The 21,038-nt window shown below is 37.1% G+C and overlaps 1 protein-coding gene across 1 annotated transcript in view; it reads right to left on the bottom strand.

Moving 5' to 3' along the window:
* Nucleotides 1-21,038, bottom strand: part of c3b.1 (complement component c3b, tandem duplicate 1) — a 51,018-nt gene that overhangs the window by 12,722 nt on the left and 17,258 nt on the right. The window contains exons 17-34 of the mRNA XM_049471098.1: nucleotides 20,627-20,695; nucleotides 19,758-19,991; nucleotides 17,875-18,313; nucleotides 15,355-15,440; nucleotides 14,789-14,928; nucleotides 12,899-13,108; nucleotides 12,284-12,350; nucleotides 11,130-11,216; nucleotides 10,843-11,046; nucleotides 8,728-8,803; nucleotides 8,488-8,647; nucleotides 6,893-7,003; nucleotides 5,324-5,468; nucleotides 3,424-3,587; nucleotides 2,715-2,870; nucleotides 2,529-2,588; nucleotides 1,140-1,230; nucleotides 71-122 (exon numbers count right to left, since the gene is read on the bottom strand). Of these exons, the coding sequence (XP_049327055.1) occupies nucleotides 71-122; nucleotides 1,140-1,230; nucleotides 2,529-2,588; nucleotides 2,715-2,870; nucleotides 3,424-3,587; nucleotides 5,324-5,468; nucleotides 6,893-7,003; nucleotides 8,488-8,647; nucleotides 8,728-8,803; nucleotides 10,843-11,046; nucleotides 11,130-11,216; nucleotides 12,284-12,350; nucleotides 12,899-13,108; nucleotides 14,789-14,928; nucleotides 15,355-15,440; nucleotides 17,875-18,313; nucleotides 19,758-19,991; nucleotides 20,627-20,695 (2,551 nt within the window). The remainder of the gene's footprint in view (nucleotides 1-70; nucleotides 123-1,139; nucleotides 1,231-2,528; nucleotides 2,589-2,714; nucleotides 2,871-3,423; nucleotides 3,588-5,323; nucleotides 5,469-6,892; nucleotides 7,004-8,487; nucleotides 8,648-8,727; nucleotides 8,804-10,842; nucleotides 11,047-11,129; nucleotides 11,217-12,283; nucleotides 12,351-12,898; nucleotides 13,109-14,788; nucleotides 14,929-15,354; nucleotides 15,441-17,874; nucleotides 18,314-19,757; nucleotides 19,992-20,626; nucleotides 20,696-21,038) is intronic.

Below are 21,038 nucleotides of genomic sequence, written 5' to 3'. Positions count from 1 at the left end.
AGAGGATTTTTTTCTCTTATAACAATATAGCCCCTATAGCAATAATATAAAAGAAATATAAAAGACTCACCTCACACTGATGTTAAGACTGTAGGACTTCTCTACTTCCGCTGGACGCTTCTCTATAAAACAGAGCAGAGGTTAAAAACTAGTTCCTACAGAGTTCTAATTCTAAAACATCACATCTAGTATAAATACAATGGTGCTTGAAAGTTTGTAAATATATTAGAATTTCCTATATTAGACTTTTTCTGCATAAACAAATGAATAGAAAGATTAAAACAAACCCAGTTAAACAACATGGAGAGGATAACATGGTCTTGAATTTCCTCCATTTGTAGTAAATAAATGAGTAAAATATTAGTGGCATCCGGAGATGAACCTAAGCTATGAGATGTAAACAGGGGCTTTTAATAAACTGCAGTTTTAAAGTTCTAAATGCCTCGTTTTAAATGTAAGGGCTCTCGGGAATCTGCCAGTGAAGCGTGGAGCTACTTTGAATCTGGAAAATGGCGGAAAAGCGATTTATCTGCAGGGGAAAAAATATAATATATCTCACTCATTCTAAAGCCTGTTTGGGCAAAGTGCACAAAATGCTGGATCTCAGAAAGCTGCTGGAAAGCACAGGTGGGCTATTTAACAAAGGTAAGTACTTTTTATCACAATTTAATACACCCAAAGTCCATTTCACACCAGAGTTCTCCTTTAAATTTATGTTAACACATTTGTCAGAATAGTGAAAAAAGTACATGAACTGAACTGGGCTGATGCCAATATCCTATTTTTTTTAATGTATAAACTGTATTTTAACACAGTGTCACTCAAATACTCTGTTTAGACACAATAAACAGCTCGTCCTTATTTTACACTGCTGTGAAAAACGTATTTGACACCCAAATGTCTATTTTTGCACATTTGTCATACTCATTCACAGCACTGTAGAGACGTTCACTGCTACTGTAAGCCCTCAGGTATGTTTGCGAAGCTAAGCTGCTCAACTGGATTGAGTTTATTGGGTATAATTATTAGCATTATAATACTGACTGACTTGAACACGTAAGCCAGGAAATCATCTCAAATGTTTATTTCTGAGGAATCTAGCGGAGGGGTTAATTATGTCTATAATGGGGGAAACTCACCAGTGCTCTCGCTGATGGACACATCAAGCTCAAATCCATTACAGTTGCTCTTCTCGTGGACGTCTGGCAGCTGATTATACGCTGTTACCACCTGCAGGATGGAAAGAGAGAGAAGGTCAGAACTACAGTGGAATAAAGTATAAAATTCATTTTTTTTACTGTTTGTTGTTTGGCTAGAGTAATATTTTTATTGAAATTGGAACTTATTACAAAAAAATAAAACATAACTTCAGTGCAGTGAACAGAGAACAGTAGCTCCTTAATACCTAGCCAGCTAGTTTAACTATAATGTTAGCAATGTTAATAAACAAGTGGACCCTGTTTAAAATCACCTCAGCATGCTTTCTTTAGTAATTTAACCCACCATTAGTATTCATTATTACACCCCTATTCAGGAGGGGGTAGACTGATGTGTAAATTGGAATGTGTTTTCTGAGATATTATATATATACTGTAATTTGTGGGCACTAGGGAACCCGTATTTAAAATGTGGGAGAGTGCCTGAACTTCTGTGAGACTGTTGTGAGACTCTGTTAAACTGATACACATCAGATTTTGATTTAGATTTTTAAAATGTTAATACTGTAAACCAGGGGTGTCCAAACGTTTTTTGTTGGGGGCCAGAAGGAGAAATATATTTGAAATCACGGGCCACAGACTCTGTAATAAAACAAATACCGTAATGAAATATATCACTTTAAATAATACTTTTTTCCTGATTACTTTCATTTACACACCATTTTACTTGACTAACTATCTTTATCTTTGACAGTGTTGTGTAAACTAAGATTTTTCAAATTGATGTTTACTTTCATGATGTCTCTTAATATTAAACTCCTTAATTACGGCAACTTTTAGACTCTTTGGCCCGTTTTTCTGCACTAGAAATGCGCACTCTCTCCGCTTTTAGACTCTTTTTGCCCATTTTTCTGCACTTGAAATGCGCACCCTTGCCGCTTTTAGACTCTTTGACCCGTTTTTCTGACCTAGAAATGCACACTCTCTCCGCTTTTAGACTCTTTTTGCCCGTTTTTCTGCGCTTCAAATGAGCACCCTCGCCGCTTTTAGACTCTTTGCACTGTGTTTCTGCGCTTGAAATGCGCACTCTCTCCGCTTATAGACTCTTTGGCTTGTTTTTCTGCGCTAGAAATGCCAAAAAAGGAAACGGGCCGCAAATGGCCCACAGGCTGTAGTTTGGACACCCCTGCTGTAAACTATTTAACTGGCATTTCTGATTTTTCTTCGAGCAGGTCTTTCCCTCTCTCACAACAGCTACTTTATATCTCCACTTTAATGCAGTAAAGTTCCATCATTATCTTCAGCCTGATGCATTGGGCCATGTGCTGTTATGCATTATGAAAAAACACAAACGTTCTGGGTTTTTTGTACCTCCAGTACTCCTTGGCCATTTCCTGAGGCAACCACTGTAAAGTCCTGGTCTAGAGGAACCTGCAGTGATTACAATCGTGAAAATCAGCGACAACTCAGAGGTATCCAGTATGAATCTGCAGTGTGCAGTAATGTTTGCAGTAAGTTACAGCATGCAGGAGCATAGACTGGTGATCAGTGACTGACCCGAGATGACCGGGCTACATGGGCCAGTGAAGGGGTGAAGGCCCAGCGCATTTCTGAGCGTCCAGGAACACGGAGCTCCACCTGCAGGCTCAGCTGTTTCTCAGGAGGTCTCTTCACCAGAAACTCCGACAGAGCCTGCAGCACTACCAAGGTGGACTAAAAGAGAGAGAGAGAGAGAGAGAGAGAGTAAGAGAGACAGAGAGAGGGAGATACAAATAAATGATTTATTTTTGACACAAAATTGGATATTTTCAACCATTACTCAACTATTATTAGTAAAGTGAGCATTTGTGGCCACATATACCATATACATTTAAACAGAGATCTTTGAGTTTAGTCTGTTGGCACAATCTATGTGAATACTGGGTGTGTCCCCAGTCCCTGACACTCACCTTTGTTGAAGATCATATGTTATGATTAACTGCCTGGTCTGGTATGTTGTTGGCTGTAAGAGCAAGCATCATTTTATGTGATGCTAACTCTGTGTTGGCTGTATGTTATACTGTTTACTCTATAGCGATTTCTTTCCCCAATTATTGTACAAAGCAACTGATTTAAAATGTTAATTTTGTTACTTAAAGTTTTAAGTCGTATTACCTCAAATTAGCACAGCCTTCTGTTAATGAACAACTGATCAATAAGGTTTTGATTGATCTTTTCTGTGCATCACACCGACAGCACCCCTAAACTGTGGTATTGATAAGTTTACCTGTGTGGTTCCGTATCCTCCTCTATATCCCCGCTGCTCATTTAACCACTTAAATGGTGCGATTGCCTCCAGCATGTGGCCTCCTTTCAGCAGGGCTAACAGAGCATAGCCTGTAGCTTCCAGTGTGAAGAACGAGTTGTCTGAGTCGGGCCAGTGAGTTTGGTCTGAGAAGGAGATGAATAGAGAGAGGTATTCATGAGGGATATTATTATTATTATTATTAACTCCATCCCTGCATCTACAAACACTGAATAACACTATAGAACAGCATTGTTTCCTCACACACGTAATCTTAAAGGCTGCAGTAACCTGATGTGGTTAATATCCAGTTTTTTTAATATACCATTTTCACCCAGTCTTTTCTTCTTCTTATTATTATTATTTTTTTATTATTATTCACTAACAATTACTTTTTCACACAGGGCAAGGTTGGTTTGAATAGCTTTTTTCCTTAAATAAAATAATTAAAAGTATGCAACAAAAGCAAAAACAAATTAAATCTGTAAAGGGGCAAATAGCACTGTATTTGTGACAGTGTATGTACATTTTTTATTTATTTATTTTTTTTCAGGAACGCCACAAGTAAAAATGTGCATACAAATAAAAAAAAACACTGCATATGAAACAAGAACAAAAGCCTTGTGCATCTTTTATGCAGCAATATAAACATGACAGATTACAAAAATAACAGCTTCTACATGCTGATCACACTGATCTGTCACAAATTGCTTTGCTGTTTCTTAATTTACCTGGTAACTGATTTAAACCAGGAAACAAAATGTATCCAACCAGATGTAAAGCCTGTCTCTGAGACAACACTAAAATTTAACCATTTTGACAGATAGCTCCCCCAAGTTAAGCTATTAGGGTTCACAATCCACATTATTTTTGTGTTAGATATTGTATATAAGCCTCACAGCTCCAGTGGAAGACTAAGGAAGAAAGCATTATACAGCATCCATGACTTTGTAGATCATCTACAGAAGGGGTGTCCAAACTACGGGCCGCAAATGTTTCCTTTTTTGGAGCGGCCCGCGAGGTATTTTAGAAATAGAATGAAAGTTGGCCCGCTGTTAAGCAGGTTTTTATAATGTGAGATTCAATGTTTGAACGCTAGGTGTCAGAAACGGGCCAAAGAGTCTAAAAGCAGAGAGAGTGCGCATTTCTAGCGCAGAAAAACGGGGCAAAGAGTCTAAAAGTGGAGAGAGTGCGCATTTCTAGCGCAGAAAAACGGGCCAAAGAGTCTAAAAGCAGAGAGAGTGCGCATTTCTAGCGCAGAAAAACGGGCCAAAGAGTCTAAAAGCGGAGAGAGTGCGCATTTCTAGTGCAGAAAAACGGGCAAAGAGTCTAAAAGCGGAGAGTGTGCGCATTTCTAGCGCAGAAAAACGGGCCAAAGAGTCTAAAAGCGGAGAGAGTGCGCATTTCTAGCGCAGAAAAACGGGCAAAGAGTCTACAAGCGGAGAGAGTGCGCATTTCTAGCGCAGAAAAACGGGCAAAGAGTCTAAAAGCGGAGAGTGTGCGCATTTCTAGCACAGAAAAACAGGCCAAAGAGTCTAAAAGTTGCCGTAATTAAGGAGTTTAATATTAAGAGACATCATGAAATTAAACATCAATTTGAAAAATCTTAGTTTACACAACACTGTCAAAGATAAAGATAGTAAGTCAAGAAAAATGGTGTGTAAATGAAATAATCAGGAAAAAAAGTATTATTTAAAGTGGTATATTTCATTATTTGTTTTATTACAGAGTCTGTGGCCCGTGACTTCAAATATATTTCTCCTTCTGGCCCCCAACAAAAAAAGTTTGGACACCCCTGATCTACAGTTAACATGTATCTAATATACTTTACTGAACCAGCCCATTAAAACTAAAACGTGAGGAGAAGGATGATCATAAGTACCTGGTGAGGCAGCTTTCATCAGCATGCTCTTCATACAGCCCTGTCCACTCACAGCCAGAGCGTAGCATGCTATCGCCACAGAGTATGGCCTCTTCAGCCGGGGGAACCGCTCCTTCAGATACTCGCCTGATTTTCTGAGCTCAAACTACACAGCAGTTTATCAGATTATTACTAACGGGATTATGTCACTGTACGGTCTAAGAGCACTTTACTACACTCTTAACTTGTTCAACATTTAAATGTTAAAACTGTTCTGTTCTGAATGAATCAGTTAAAATGGCTTGAGCATTTCAAGCACTGAAGCATTAACATGGGGTGTTTATAGGGAGAAAATGTTTTCACCATTATTGCTGCCATATGGAATCATTTTTGAAAGACTGAATAAACCAACAACCATTTAAATCAATCATTTTCATAACCACTAAATAACCCCTTTTTTAAGAGTGTATATATAGCTAAAGAACATTTTGAAGAATCATTTTATATGAGCATTAATTCTGCCTGGCCCAAAAATAGGTCACCACCTGGATTTAATTAAGCAAATAGGTAAGAGTTTCTTATTGCATAATTACTGCATCGGTGATAATGTTTAATCTGGCAACAAGTTATGTAACCCTAACTGCTGCAGTGAGTAGCTTCTCATTTGTTAAACAACCATGTGTAAAAACTCATCCTGTGGTCATGAAAAAAAATGTTTATTTGTTTTTGGAGGGTCAAATTATTGCAAACTCTGTGCTGCCTGTATGTTATCATGTTCCTTCTACAACCTTTTCTATATTGCATCAGGATTATACTGATGTTATGCTGTCAGTATTTGGTATATGACTAATATTATTCTCTTAAAGAATAAAGCTAGATTTAAACATTTGAGATGTGGTTTATTTAGCGACATTCAATGTTCCCTTAACATTCATTTTTGTCAGTTTTGTTGAATTGAATGTAAAATTTAGATTTAAGTTTAATTAACTCATATACTGTTAGGTAATATCAACTATTCCAGGTTTAAACTTTAGTTTGTCCAAACTTTTGATTGATGCTGTCCTTTTTGCTGTAAAGATGCTTGAAGATGAGGAAGAAGACACCGCAGACATTGCCTTAGGTGTAATACAATTATTTGTTACAAAGACTAAGACAATATCTTCAAGGCTTCCTAGGCCAGCCCTGGAGAGAGATGTTTTGCCGATTCCATGTTCCTGCTCTCCCCCTCCCCACTATGGGGAGCTGCTTATATATGGGGTTATGGTATACATCTGGAAACTCTTAAGCATACTCAAGACATACACCTCTATACGAGGAGTCTACGTGAAGAATAGTTACACACATTAGTGAAGAGAATTAAAGAGAATATAAAGAAAATACATAAGCTGAAAATGTACCTCAGTGCTCTACATAAACACACTGGCTTTACTGAAAGAAGCCTCGAGGGACCCCTGTTTATAGACTATTCGGGTTTTAACTTATTTGTGTAGCAAAGGAACGAGAGTGATGTCTTCCTAAAAGTTAATAGATGAAGGCATACTTCACTGCTAACAAAAAAGATGAGTGTGTGTGTGTATGTGTATGAGTTACCTCTGTGTTGACTGGTGCATTACTGCAGGTAACAGCGTTCTGAGCCTCAGCCAAAGCAATCAGTACAAATGCAGTGAGAGTCTCTTTGGATTCAGCACCTCGAAGTCCTCCCTGCACACATTTACACACACACACACACACACACACACACAATACAGTACTTATCCATCACACTTTCAGTATATTTCATATTTCATACCTGTAACTTTTATTTCTACTGGCTGTCCATTAGGGACTGTTATAAAGCTAAAGCCTAAAGTTCTTAATAGATTTTTTTAACGTGTTATATAAGAACATATAATTTCATAATGTATCATACTGTTCCTTCTTATTTATACTTATTATTTATTATCACTTGACAGTTCCACATGGTATTTGTTTCTAAAACATCACCAAATTAGATATTTTAAGAAAAACTTAAGCGTGATCATCGTTCTGTGAAGAGGTTTGTCGCTGATTCAGAGCACAGACGGGTTTGTGCAGATAAAGGCAAAATGAGGAAGGTTTCTGATTAAGAGAGCAGCTACTAAAATGCCATTACAAATCAGCAAACACTTCACTGGTGGAAAATGTCCCCAAACTAAGGCAACCTGCAGGGAAATATCTCTGTATACCCGCAACCAGTGCTCCTTCTGAGCGTGTTTTTAATGCAGCTGGAAACACTGTAACCTGTCACAGGGCATCTCTCAAGCATGAAACAGTTAATAGGCTTGTGTTTTTGTCAAGAAACTTGGATACATCTTTAAATCTTTTTTTTTTTCATGTAGCAAGGCAGTGATATTTTTTATTCTTAGATTGATGGGAGATTTTTGCTATTGTTAAAATTTAGCCAAGTTATAATAAAATGTTCCTGTTTGAATCCCTAAAAAATATATAAAAGAAAGATTTAAGTGCTCTAGATGGGGCTGTTTTACTTTTTTGGCACATATACATATTTTTCATTTAAATAAAAAAATAAAATAATTCAATTTTGTTGTTTTTGTTATAAAAGAAATAAAATATATATATATATATTTTGTAACTGTGAATCGTTTATGAATGTGAAAAAAATCGAGATTACTTTTTCCCAATATCGCCCACCACTACCTTCAACACATGTGAAGTCAGACTCTGCCTCTTATCCAATGGCAGCCAATGTGGAATCACCAGGTACCCAACACAGGTCTGATACCTCCAGCCAACATCACAATGGTAGTGATGTGGGAATAGAGCATCATCTATCCACTAACAGAGAGCAATTGTGCTCTCTCAGACTCCGACTGCTGATGCTGAAGCGGCATGGCCCAGGATTCAAAACTTACAAACCTCAGGCAAGAGTGTCAGCGACCTAAAATGCTGAGACACTTGGAGAACCTATGAACATTTATGTTTGAGAGTTTTCTTGGTCTTTCAGATCTTTTTTTGACCTCCATAGTTCCACAGTTTATAGACACTTCCCACTTTTTTCATAAAACCCTCTCCTTTAAGGGCACTGATTTTGTTGGCTTTATAGACAGTTTCCCAGAGTTGCCCATGCTAGATAAATGCTCTTTAGGGTTTGAAAAGTTAAAAGAACTTATGAAACTTTCAAATTTGATTGTGTAACATTCTCTTACCGACAAGGTAGAGCTGAACACAGGGTTGTCTTCTTTAAAGGCTCCAGAATAGAGGAGCTTATTTTTAAGCAGGTAAACCAAGGGCCCACATATATGTTGCTCATCAACCCCGACGAAGGGCTTAGCCATAGAGAACACCTTCACCACAAACGCTGTGATCCTGAGAAAGAGGAAGAGGGAGGGAGTAAACATGCTTGATTCACATACTAAGCATAAAAATCCTAGAACTGTAAAAAATACCAGGTGCTAGATCCCTCACTGCGGTAGGGCGGATACGAATCATCACTTTTGCGATAGTGAAGCTGTTTCTCATAGCCTAGAACAGAGGAAAAGACAGATCTTGTCAACTCCAAGGTAACTACCATAAACCTACAATTAGTTTGCACATTAATGAGCTGCAAATAAAAATTTGTAGAGCCTACTAGACTATCTATACCTGGCACAGTTTGTGTAGGTAGAAGTCTCTGCTTTTAGAATATACACAAATGTCTACAGCAGGGGTGTCCAAACTACGGCCCGCAAGCCAATTGCGGCCCGTTTCCTTTTTTGGAGCGGCCTGCGAGGTATTTTAGAAATAGAATGAAAGTTGGCCCGCTGTTAAGCAAGTTTTTATAACGTGAGATTCAAAGTTTAAACGCTAGGTGTCAGAAACGGGCCAAAGAGTCTAAAAGCGGCGAGAGTGCTCAGTTGTAGCACAGAAAAAAACGGGCCAAAGAGTCTAAAAGCGGAGAGAGTGTTCAGTTGTAGCGCAGAAAAAAACGGGCCAAAGAGTCTAAAAGCAGAGAGAGTGTTCAGTTGTAGCGCAGAAAAAACGGGCCAAAGAGACTAAAAGTGGAGAGAGTGCGCAGTTGTAGCGCAAAAAAAAAAACGGGCCAAAGAGTCTAAAAGCGGAGAGAGTGCTCAGTTGTAGCTCAGAAAAAACGGGGCAAAGAGTCTAAAAGCGGAGAGAGTGTTCAGTTGTAGCGCAGAAAAAAACGGGCCAAGGAGTCTAAAAGCGGAGAGGGTGCGCATTTCTAGTGCAGAAAAACGGGCCAAAGAGTCTAAAAGCGGAGAGAGTGCACATTTCAAGTGCAGAAAAACAGAGCAAAGAGTCTAAAAGTGGAGAGGGTGCGCATTTCTAGCGCAAAAAAATGGGCCAAAGAGTCTAAAAGCGGAGAGAGTGTGCAGTTGTAGCGCAGAAAAACAGGCCAAAGAGTCTAAAAGCGGAGAGGGTGCGCATTTCTAGAGCAGAAAAACAGAACAAAAAGTCTAAAAGTGGAGAGGGTGCGCATTTCTAGCGCAGAAAAACAGAACAAAGAGTCTAAAAGTGGATAGGGTGTGCATTTCTAGCGCAAAAAATGGGCCAAAGAGTCTAAAAGCGGAGAGAGTGTGCAGTTGTAGCGCAGAAAAACAGGCCAAAGAGTCTAAAAGCGGAGAGGGTGCGCATTTCTAGAGCAGAAAAACAGAACAAAGAGTCTAAAAGTGGAAAGGGTGCGCATTTCTAGCGCAAAAAATGGGCCAAAGAGTCTACAAGTTGCCGTAATTTCAGGAGTTTTATATTAAGAGACATGAAATTAAACATCAATTTGAAAAATCTTAGTTTACACAACACTGTCAAAGTTAAAGATAGTTAGTCAAGTAAAATGGTATGTAAATGAAATAATCAGAAAAAAGTATTATTTAAAGTGGTATATTTCATTATTTGTTTTATTACAGAGTCTGTGGCCCGTGACTTCAAATATATTTCTCCATCTGGTCCCCAACAAAAAACGTTTGGACACCCCTGGTCTACAGCCTAGTAAGTCCAGCCTAGTAAGACTCAGAACCTACAGACTTGTCTGGTAGTCAGGATTAGAAATATAAAAATGAATCCATTATCAGTTACTTATCTTTATCTGTCAGGAGCTGCAGTTTCTCTTTTAATCACTAGATTGAACTACAAAGCTGGAGCACAGCTCAACTTACCCAAAACAGTGTCTGGTTTTCCCCCCTTTTAATTTAAAACTTGCACAATGTGCAAGACTAACACGTCTTATGGAGGAAAGAGAGTGAAAAATGTTAACAACAGGATTCCCCTCTCAGGAGTGCATCTTTTAGCCCATACAATGAGTAGCTGTTAGCACAGCAACACAACAGAGATAACAAACACTACTAACCACATGAATCAGAACACTGTGCAGACCAAAATTAACAAAATTTGCAGCAAAAGCAGGTAAACTCGTTGCTGTTATATAAAAAGCTATATATATTTATAAAATTAGATTTACATTTAGATAGTTCCTATTTAAAATTAGAATATGCTTTGTTTTTGGTGTCACAGTGAACTAATACAGATGGTAATACCTGCTCGACCAGAGATCCATCCATTTCTCTTACCTGCCTGGATGTACTTGATAGCTTCCTCTCTGCGTTGCATTCCCACACTCTCCCACTGTTTACTGCGGTCCAGATAGTGGGCAGCTATGAGTGGAAGTATGATGCTGGCCAGGTTCTGCTCCACACACCCACCAGGCATCTGGATCAGTGAGGCCAGAGAGTCCTTATTGATGGAGTTGTCAATGCTGTCTGCCAGCAAATCACCTACACACACACAAAATACGTGTTCCAAACATGCAGAAATGACAAGGTGCTTCAGATTGGGAATTCAATAGCTGATAGCTCACCTCTGATGTTGACAAATGTTTCTGGAAGTGAATTAGGAACCACAGAAATCAGTTCAGCTCTGTTTACACGAATCTGTTGCCTCCCATCTGAAGACCAAATATACACAGATATGGATTAACCAAACGAACACTTACTTATTCTGTTATTAATCCTAATTCAGAAAATATTCTGAATTATTTAGACAGTTTACCAAGCATATTTCAGGGTTTCATTATTTTAGGATAAATGGAACCAATGTTAGTTACGTCAGAAACGTGTTAATTAGGGTGAGGAACTGAAGAGGGGACTTTATACAGGGCTTAACCAGCTGTTTTAACCACCTTTTAAAAGCAGAACAAAAGACAATGGTGACTTTTAAATAAAAAAAAAACAGATCTTTTAGATAATAAGGTTAAGTACTAATGTTGGATGAACAGTGCTATCTTTGAGTTCTGTCAGATCAGTATGTCAGTGGTTTCACAGAGCATTTGAAACATGTAAAACTCATTATTATTGGTAAATTTTATTCAGTTATTCAGAAAGGTAAATACTGACTTGTTTAATCTAATAATGTGAAACACCACGTCGGAGCGCGTATATCAGTTCCTGTATCGTTTGTTTGTGAATGTGCCACAGTGTATTTGTAAGGGGGTAAATGTATTGACACGTTTGTGGGTTTTGTTGGATGGAGATTGGAGAGTTTGTGTTCTTTGCTTTGCACTGGTTTTTGGCTTGTCATCGAATACCATAGAATAACCAAGGAAGAGGAAGTTTTCTCCCATGTGGGATCATTTTGATCTCATCACAGAGAGTAAGGTAAATTATTATTCTGTAAAGGAGACTAAATACTTTTTTTGAAAACCATGTATCCACTTCACAATTATGTGCTATTGTGTGTTGTTTGTTTCACTTAAAATCTCAATAAAATACATTTAAGTTTGTGATTGTAAGGTGACTCAAGAGTTAGGGTTAGTATGAATACTATCGCAAGCCACTGTTTTAGTCCACTGTTTTAGTAATATTAATAAGTTTGTCTTATTAATTGTATTACAACTAGGCTATTTGCATTATTTTTTCCACATTTCACTCAACTGGGCTGTGCAACAGAAATGCCACCATAAAGTTTTTTTTTTTATTATTATTTGAAGAAGATATTTCCGACATTCCTACTCACCGCCGTCTCCTTTATCAGCAGGGTTTAACACGTAACTCCTCACATCCAACTTCTGGATCCCTTCCAACTGGAGCAAATACATACAGAAAGGACAACAAGTGTAGATAAGGAACCGTTATGAAAGTGAAGAAATTACAAATGAACAGACAACCCTTTAAAGAGGCATCAAACTCTGTTACTACTTCTTCAAAAAAACATCTGACAAAACCAAAGCACAGCTGGATAACATGCCAGTTCCAAAATCTCATAACTGTTACATCAGTCTAGATTACATGACCATAATTTACCGACCATAATTTACATAATCCTTACCCACAAGAGAAAGTCCTAATTAAAGCTAAAGAAATCTATGAAATATGATGACAACTTAATGGAAATATGGTGTTGTTGATACTGGAGAGCAGCCCATCACCTCCAGACTAGAGATGCACTGAATATTTGGCAACTGAAAGGATTTTTATTAGTGTTATAATTATTTATACAACAATTAGTATTATAATTATAGTAAAAATAAGATTAAAACTATTTACACAAACAACGCTAATAAACTTATGCAGATCTTGTGCAGATTTCTAACTGCTAAATTTCCGATTAATCATTCCGATTAACTCATACCACCACACGAAGAGTCTTCCTGATGGCATCTTGTCCAGCGAATGAGCGTGCTGTGGCTGTGACCTGCAGGGGCAGCTCTCCGACTTTGAGTGGGATGATGGTATAAGGCAAAACCACAGAGGAACGTGCTTTAACAGTGACCTGCTGCACGTGTCTACCAGTAGATGCCACACTGCATATGTCCTCGGTCTTCTCCAGGTATACCAGCACCTACACACACAATACACACATCACACCATATTCACTCATTAAAACGAAAGCAAGGCTGGAGTGTATGCTCCTAAACTTTGAATTGAAGCTTCAAAAATGTCAACGAACCACTGGAAATGGGTGGGACTGGTTTAGCGTTTTGCTGCTGTCCCATTTCTCACCGGCTCTGTGAGACACTAAGTTCCTGATTTCTATATTTATAGCAGAGAATCATTACTGTTTTGGCTAAGAAATAGAAATGGAAACATCTCCTGCATTCAACAGATCAGGAGGATTTATAAAATAATATTTTACATAAATGTCCCCAAGAATTGATACAAAATATAATTCAAATACGCTACAAAAAAGTTTTGTAAACTCATGTTTCTAATGATAACATTATAGACTATTTTCACATTACCTATATAGATTATGGAGATATTGCTTAATTAATAATTAATCATTAATAATTAATTAGTAATATATACCTAATTATTTTCAGTTGCCCTTATACATTCTTTAATTAATCATTTTAGCAAGAAAAGATTTTTACAGCTTTTTACTAATTGTAGAACAGTAATCTGTGTAAAGTGTAAAATCTCACATAGTTCATATTCTATATTCGTTTTTCTGTGCTAGAAATACGCACTCTCTCCGCTTTTAGACTCTTTGCCCCGTTTTTCTGCCCTATAAATGCGCACCCTCTCCGCTTTTAGACTCTTTGCCCCGTTTTTCTGCCCTATAAATGCGCACCCTCTCCGCTTTTAGACTCTTTGCCCCGTTTTTCTGCGCTAGAAATGCGCACCCTCTCTGCTTTTAGACTCTTTTGCCCCGTTTTTCTGCACTAGAAATGCGCACCCTCTCCGCTTTTAGACTGTTTTGCCCCGTTTTACTGCACTAGAAATGCGCACCCTCTCTGCTTTTAGACTCTTTTGCCCCGTTTTACTGCACTAGAAATGCGCACTCTCTCCGCTTTTAGACTCTTTGGCCTGTTTCTGACACCTTCAAACTTTGAATCTCACATTATAAAAACCTGATTAACAGCGGGCCAACTTTCATTCTATTTCTAATATACCTCGCGGGCCGCTCCAAAGCAGGAAATGGGCCGCAAATGGCCCGCAGGCCGTAGTTTGGACACCCCTGTTCTAGATGTTGTGGATTTGCAGTTTGCCATAATTTATTATAGCAAATAGTTGGCACTCTTCTCTGAGGATCCATTGCCCCATATCTTTTCCACCACAATCAAGAAAAAGCTTCCAAAGACTTCAATGGGGCTTAATTTGCCCGTCAGTATTTGTTGAAAACACTACACACTGATGGTGAGTTAGTGGTGGGGGACACACCTATTATGTAAATACATTATGCCACGAGCCAATAGTTATATTAAATTTAATATTATAAGTTGCCAATTGTAAATTACAATTTAGGATTACTAAACTAAATCTAGTTTTTCCTATACTTAAACAATAGACATTATGTAAAAATAACATTTGCTTAACTTTTTTTTAAGGGAACTGTTTTTCTTTACAGTGCATTATTTGTCATTATAGACCAGTACACATATCAACACTTAAATAATAAAAAAATACAGGATATTTAGTTTGTTTGCAGTAATATCCATAATTATTGATGGTGTTAAACTTTACCTATAATAACTCACTAATGAAACCGTGATGGGATGGGTAACACTAATGGTCTGACCTGCAGTTCTGTGTTCATGTAGTTGTGCAGCACGGCTTTGACCTCCAGGTGTTCGTTTCTGGCGGTGGTTCGAGGAAGACGCAGATCGATGAAGAAGGGCTTCCAAGCTTTGAGGTTAAAAGACTCCGCCACACAGAAACCTGCAGGAGAACAAAGCCAGTCGAGGAGAAGAGGAAACTATTACTGGTCCTCAATTACACTGTACTAAAGAGGTAATCAAGAGACAGTTACTGTAATGCAATGGGCAATTCTGTAGTACAGAGAGTTACTGTAGTACGATTAAGCAAAATTGTAGTACAGAGAGAGAGTTGCTGTAGTAAAGTTACAGTTTCTGTAGTAATATTGGGCAAAATTGTAGTACAGATAGTTACTGTAGTATAAAGGGCAACATTGTCATTTAAAGAGACATATTGTGGTACATAGAGAGTTACTGTAGAGCAGATAGTTACTGTAGTGCAATGGGCAATACTGTAGTACAGAGAGAGTAATGTTTGTAGAGAAGTAATCACCGTATTAAAGAGAGTTACTGTAGTTCTACTGTAGTTAATAGGAATTACTGTGGTTACCTGTGTCACGTGAGGCGCTAATACCCAGAATCCCCCACTGAGTAATGCTGTCAGGGAGAGCGGAGACCATCGGCATAGAAGCCAATCTATAAAATCAATAAAAACACACATTCAGACACATGACAATGTGTCTTGGGTTTTCTAGCACTTCTTTCCAGTAGGAGATGGTGTACTAACTGAAACATGTTAAACACATACGCTGCCGTTTTATGGAGGACCAAAACTGACAAAAGTAAAAATAAATAAATAAAATTTAAGTAAATCACTCAGTAAAAGTAATATGGTGATTAAAACAGTTAAGAATAATTATAATTCAAATAAAAATAAATACATTTACATAAAAATAAATATCTTAATCATTTATTTATGGGTTTCTTTATTAACATTGTTTAATTTTTCTTTTGATTCATTTGTTAATTTATTTACATAACTATTTATTTCTGCATTCATTTATTTCCCAATTTATTTATTTCTGTATTTATTTATTTCCCAATTTATTTCACATTTATTTATGTCTTGCTCCTTTGGCGGTAACTTTTGTAATGTGGGAGATTTAATAAAGATCACTTCGTAAGATCGTAAAACATTCTCTCATCCAGTTCTTTGAGGCGAGCAGCAAAAGCAGCTGCCTCTCTGAGCAAATCTGACACCAAACTTCTCCCCGACATTTCAGCTCCTGTACTCTTATACTCATATCAGCTCCTCTCTCTCTGGGCTTGATTGCTAAGCCTGTATGTAAAAGAACATGCCCCTTCATTATCATGATCATTATCATTATCAAAGAAAAACAGAAATAAATAAATTGGGAAATGGATGAATGCAGAAATAAATAAATCGGGAAATAAAAAATACAGAAATAGATGAATTGGGAAATAAATTAATGCAGAAATAAATACTTCTGTAAATAAATAAAGGAATCAAAAGAAAAAACAATGTTAATAAACCCATAAATAACAAATTATTAAGATATTTATTTTTATGTATATGTATTTTTTTTATACTAATTATAATTGTTATTTACCATTTAATTATCATATAACTTTTATTGAGTGAATTACTTACGTTTTTATTTTTTATTTATCTTTAATTATGGCAGTTTCGGTCCTCCATACAGTTTAGGTGCAGCTACAGATATGAAGAAAAATCAGATGAGAAAGAAACACAAAGTCTTCACTCATTTGTTATGTGAGAAAACAAACACACTGGTGCTTGAAAGCTTGTGAACCCTTTAGCATTTTCTATATTTCTGCATAACTATGACCTAAAACATCATTAGATTTTCACAAGTCCTAAGCATAGATAAATAGAACCCAGTTAATTTTTTTTTTTTTTTTTTTTTTGAGGAAAAGGATACTATTTTACATATTTGTAAGTATGTAGTATGAAGTACAGTCATATGAAACAGTTTGGGCACCCCTATTAATCTTAATCATTTTTAGTTTTAAATATTTGGGTGTTTGCAACAGCCATTTCAGTTTGATATATCTAATAACTGATGGACACAGTAATATTTCAGGATTGAAATGAGGTTTATTGTACTAACAGAAAATTTGACTGGTGCAAAAGTATGGGCACCCTTATCATTTTATTGATTTGAATACTCCTAACTATTTTTGACTGACTTACTGAAGCACACAATTGGTTTGTTAACCTCATTGAGCTTTGAACTTCATAGCCAGGTGTATATCCAATCATGTGTGCAGTAGAGCTTAGATTCTCTGCTCGGGCCGCATCTGTTTTTAATGCTATGTTTATTTTATATAAAGCTCTGACAGAATTGAGAGTTTATACAACTAACTAAAACAAACTAAAATTACAGATAGAAAACCTATCGTTTTGTGTTTAATTCATTTATAAGCGCTGTTTTCATCAGTTTTACAGCAGACTGTGTTGTGTTCCTCAGATTGAGTTCTCTAATGTGATGAGTGTTTATCTGTGTTCTATTGGTTATTTTAAGCAGCAGTTTTACATATATTTTGCACCTAAGGCTACTAGCGTGGGGACTGTTACAGTTTTTGTGGACAGTATTGTTTCACAGTAACTGAATTTTCTTATAGTTTCTTTTGTTGAGTTTTATTACATAGCACATTTTTTAATCCTGCATCTCACAAAATATTAAAAACTAAAACTAATACTAGAATTAATAATAACTAACAAGAACCAAGCACTAATAAAAAATATAAACAACTAATTAAAACTAACTAAATTGAAGGAGAAGAAGTAAAAACAAAATAAAACTATAATTAAACATTCAAAACTATTATTACCTTGTAAGTAACAAATCAAACGAATTTTAAAAAGTTGCACAAGTTAGAATGTTATAATCACACAGCTCTGGGCGCACACATGAGCTCCTCCTTCATTTGACTTCTCAAAAAAACAAAAAATTTAAATATTTATTAATTTCTACTTAAGTAGGGCAATGAAGTATTTTTATTTAGTTGCTTAACACTCTGGGGGTCACAGGTTGAGAACTGCTCTAAATAATACTTTAAACAAGGACTTAAATAACACACTTACCCGTCCCTGGCACCAGTCTCAGGCACTCCCGGGAGTTTGATGTCCGTCCAGAGCCAGGACTCAAAAAACTTGGTGCGAACGTAAATATCATCCAGAGAGGCATAATCTTCTTCATCCTCCTCCTCCTCCTCTTCCTCCTCTACGGGCCTGAGAGCACTAACCCCAACACCACCAAGTCCAGGCCCTGATCTACGCGGAGCTAAACCAGCACCAACAAAGACTGACTGTAAGTGAATCCTCTCTGATGGGACAACCCCCATGCCAGGAACAGGAAGTCCATGAAGTCCAGGCTGTCCTGCAAGTCCAGGAAGTCCATGATATACAGGCTGTCCAGGAGGTCCAGGAATTCCAGGAGGTCCAGGCTCTCCTAGAATTCCAGGAAAGGCACCAAGTGCAGGCATTCGTGGAGATCCTGGACGTACTGGAACTACAGGAATTCCTGTATTGTTTACAGTAAAATCAAGTAGTAAATAATGATGTTCTAATGTAAAACTGTGGAACACAATGCATCTCGGGATGCCATAAGAATACACCTGCCACCTGTATATATATATATATATATATATATATATATATATATATATATATATATATATATATATAAACAGTATACAGACGTTTCCCATAAATGTACTGCTTTGTTGTGAGACTAAGCACCAGACAAAACACATAACTCTGCCGCATGAAGAAGTTTTCAAAATGTTACTCAATTACTGTAAAAAGTAACATACAGTATACAATCTATTTAATATATTTGAAGCAACAATTTGCTCTCACTATGTTTGGCTATCATTCATCTTCCTCTTAATTATATTCCAGAGGTTTTCAATTTGGTAAAATCAAAGAAACTATTTATCTAAGTGGTCTCTTATTTTTTTCCAGAGCTGTATAGTGATTGACTGCCTGGCCACAGTGTTTAGGCTATAAGTGCAAGTCTTTTTTTTTTTTACTGTAAAGCATGACTTCATTCTCGCTAAAAAAAACTGAGAAACAACTTTGTAGTATTTTAATCTTCATTTGCAGTGAAATTCTTTACAGTGCATGGCTAGCTCCAACCCCAAACATTTACAGTACATATGCTTATTTTAAAAGAGTCATTACAGTATTATAATGTATTTATTTATGCCAGAGTGTACTCTAACATCAGCCAGTACTTTACTTTACAGTACTTTAATATTATTATTATACAGTAATATAGTGGCAACTGTTTGATGTTAACCTACTGTAAAATTTACAAAAAACTTTTTACGGTGTACTTGATTCATAAATATGACATAACAGAGAGATTTTATTAAAATAACTGTAATTTTAGGTAATATTTTAAACAAAAACAGGTAGAACAAGTAAACACATCAGTGCCTCAATGCTAAGGCTTCATAACATGTATTAAACTGTCCCTGCACAATAAAAGTTTGTTGTACATTTTACAGTAAGTAAACAGCAAAAAGGTTGCAGATAAAAGACTGAAAAATTCAGTCTGGGAAAAGATTACATTTTATTACTGTATAATGAGTATGTTTTGAAAGCACTGGACTTTAATCTACACAGATTTCTCTCCTGAAAACCTTTTATTTGAGTGAGTAAAGTGCTTCCTGAATTTTTGCACCAGGAGTAAAGGCATAAAGCTATCCAAAAGCAGTGTGTAAGACTGGTGGAGGAGAACATGCCAAGATGCATGAAAACTGTGATTAAAAAACAGGATTATTCCACCAAAAATTGACTTCAATAGCAAAATTTAAATAGCAAAATCAGAGAGAAAATCAGAAAGTGGTCTGTATAAAATATAACTGTATACCCAAGAGTATGCACGATTACACACTGATGGTGAGAGTTAGTGCCTTGTTTGTCATACGCATTTAAAGCAACATCCACTACTGACTTACCTAGATTTGGTCCCTGCCCCTCCACGGAGTCAGGCTCAGTCGGAGTGGGTGTAGGTGGGAGGATGACACCCAACGACTCGCCCCAGTAACTGGAGCAACACTCGAGGAAAGCCAGAACACACATCCAGTCCTCTGTGATGTAGAGAGAGCGACGGCGGCAAGAATATGGCATAGGGATCTCCTTCATTCCAGCAGAACAGCAGCGTTGCTGAGACTCTTCCAAGTACTTTTTCTCTGAACACACAAACACACAAAACACACGATGTTTGGTGAATAGAATGGAGCTCATTCGAAGCACACATGAACTCCCAAAAACGTTTCAAACTATTTATTTGGGTGAGTAAAGCACTTTCATTTATTTATAGTAAGCTTAGAATACCAATATTTGTAACAGTGACAGTAAATGCTGCCTGACAGCACTAGACTGAGGAATCCTGAGTGTTTCAGAAAGCCAGGGCAATATTATCTAGCAGTTTGGCTTACATAGCTTGTTTTAACACGATAAACACGCAGACTACAGTCAAATATACTCGCCTCTGAACATCGAAAGAGCTAGCACTGCTGCTAGTTAGCGGCTAATGCTAATACACCTCCAGTCTCTGTGCTGGAGAACTAAACTCAAACTCCTGTCCTGAGTGGCTTTACTGCACCCTACAGCTGGCTGGTAAAATTCATACATAAGGCACACTGCTGATTTTTGGGGAAAATTCAAAGATTTTAATTAATACAGCACTTTGGTCTTTATAACCACTGTAAAAAAAATTATAAGAAATCAGATTTAGTCCAATTATCATCTACTTTATTTAAAAATGTTGATAGATAAAAGTGCATCTGCTCTGAAGTCTGAGCAAGTTGTAGCTAGAACTTACCCAGCTGGGCTCGGAGATTCATCCGGGCTGCAGAGCGCTTCTTCCTCTGATTAGCAGAGCAACGATCCACTAATGGGGGAAAAAAACTCAATATCAGATTCCTAAAATCCTCCAAAAATACTATAATTGCAGATTATTCAGCTTCAAAAAATGGTAAAGTTTTTCATTTTGAAAGAGGACATTTCAGGACAGCTTTATTCAAGAACACAGTGTTTTTGGAAGTTTAATTTTAATTTAAAATAAACAAAGCTGTCTTGAAACATTCTTTCATATTGCAAAGTTGATGTTAAAGTGGACTAACAGTGGCTGGAGAGAATGCTTCATGAATCAAACTAAGGACAAAAACTGTGAACTTTAAGAACTTTACGCACTCATTCACTTTACCAGCCTTAAGCTATATAGCATATTTGCA

This window comes from Astyanax mexicanus, chromosome 23 (assembly GCF_023375975.1).
Source record: "Astyanax mexicanus isolate ESR-SI-001 chromosome 23, AstMex3_surface, whole genome shotgun sequence".
In the NCBI taxonomy this organism is placed as follows: Eukaryota; Metazoa; Chordata; class Actinopteri; order Characiformes; family Acestrorhamphidae; genus Astyanax; species Astyanax mexicanus.
Note: the sequence above shows the minus strand (reverse complement) of the source record. Positions and strands in the feature narration are given on the sequence as shown.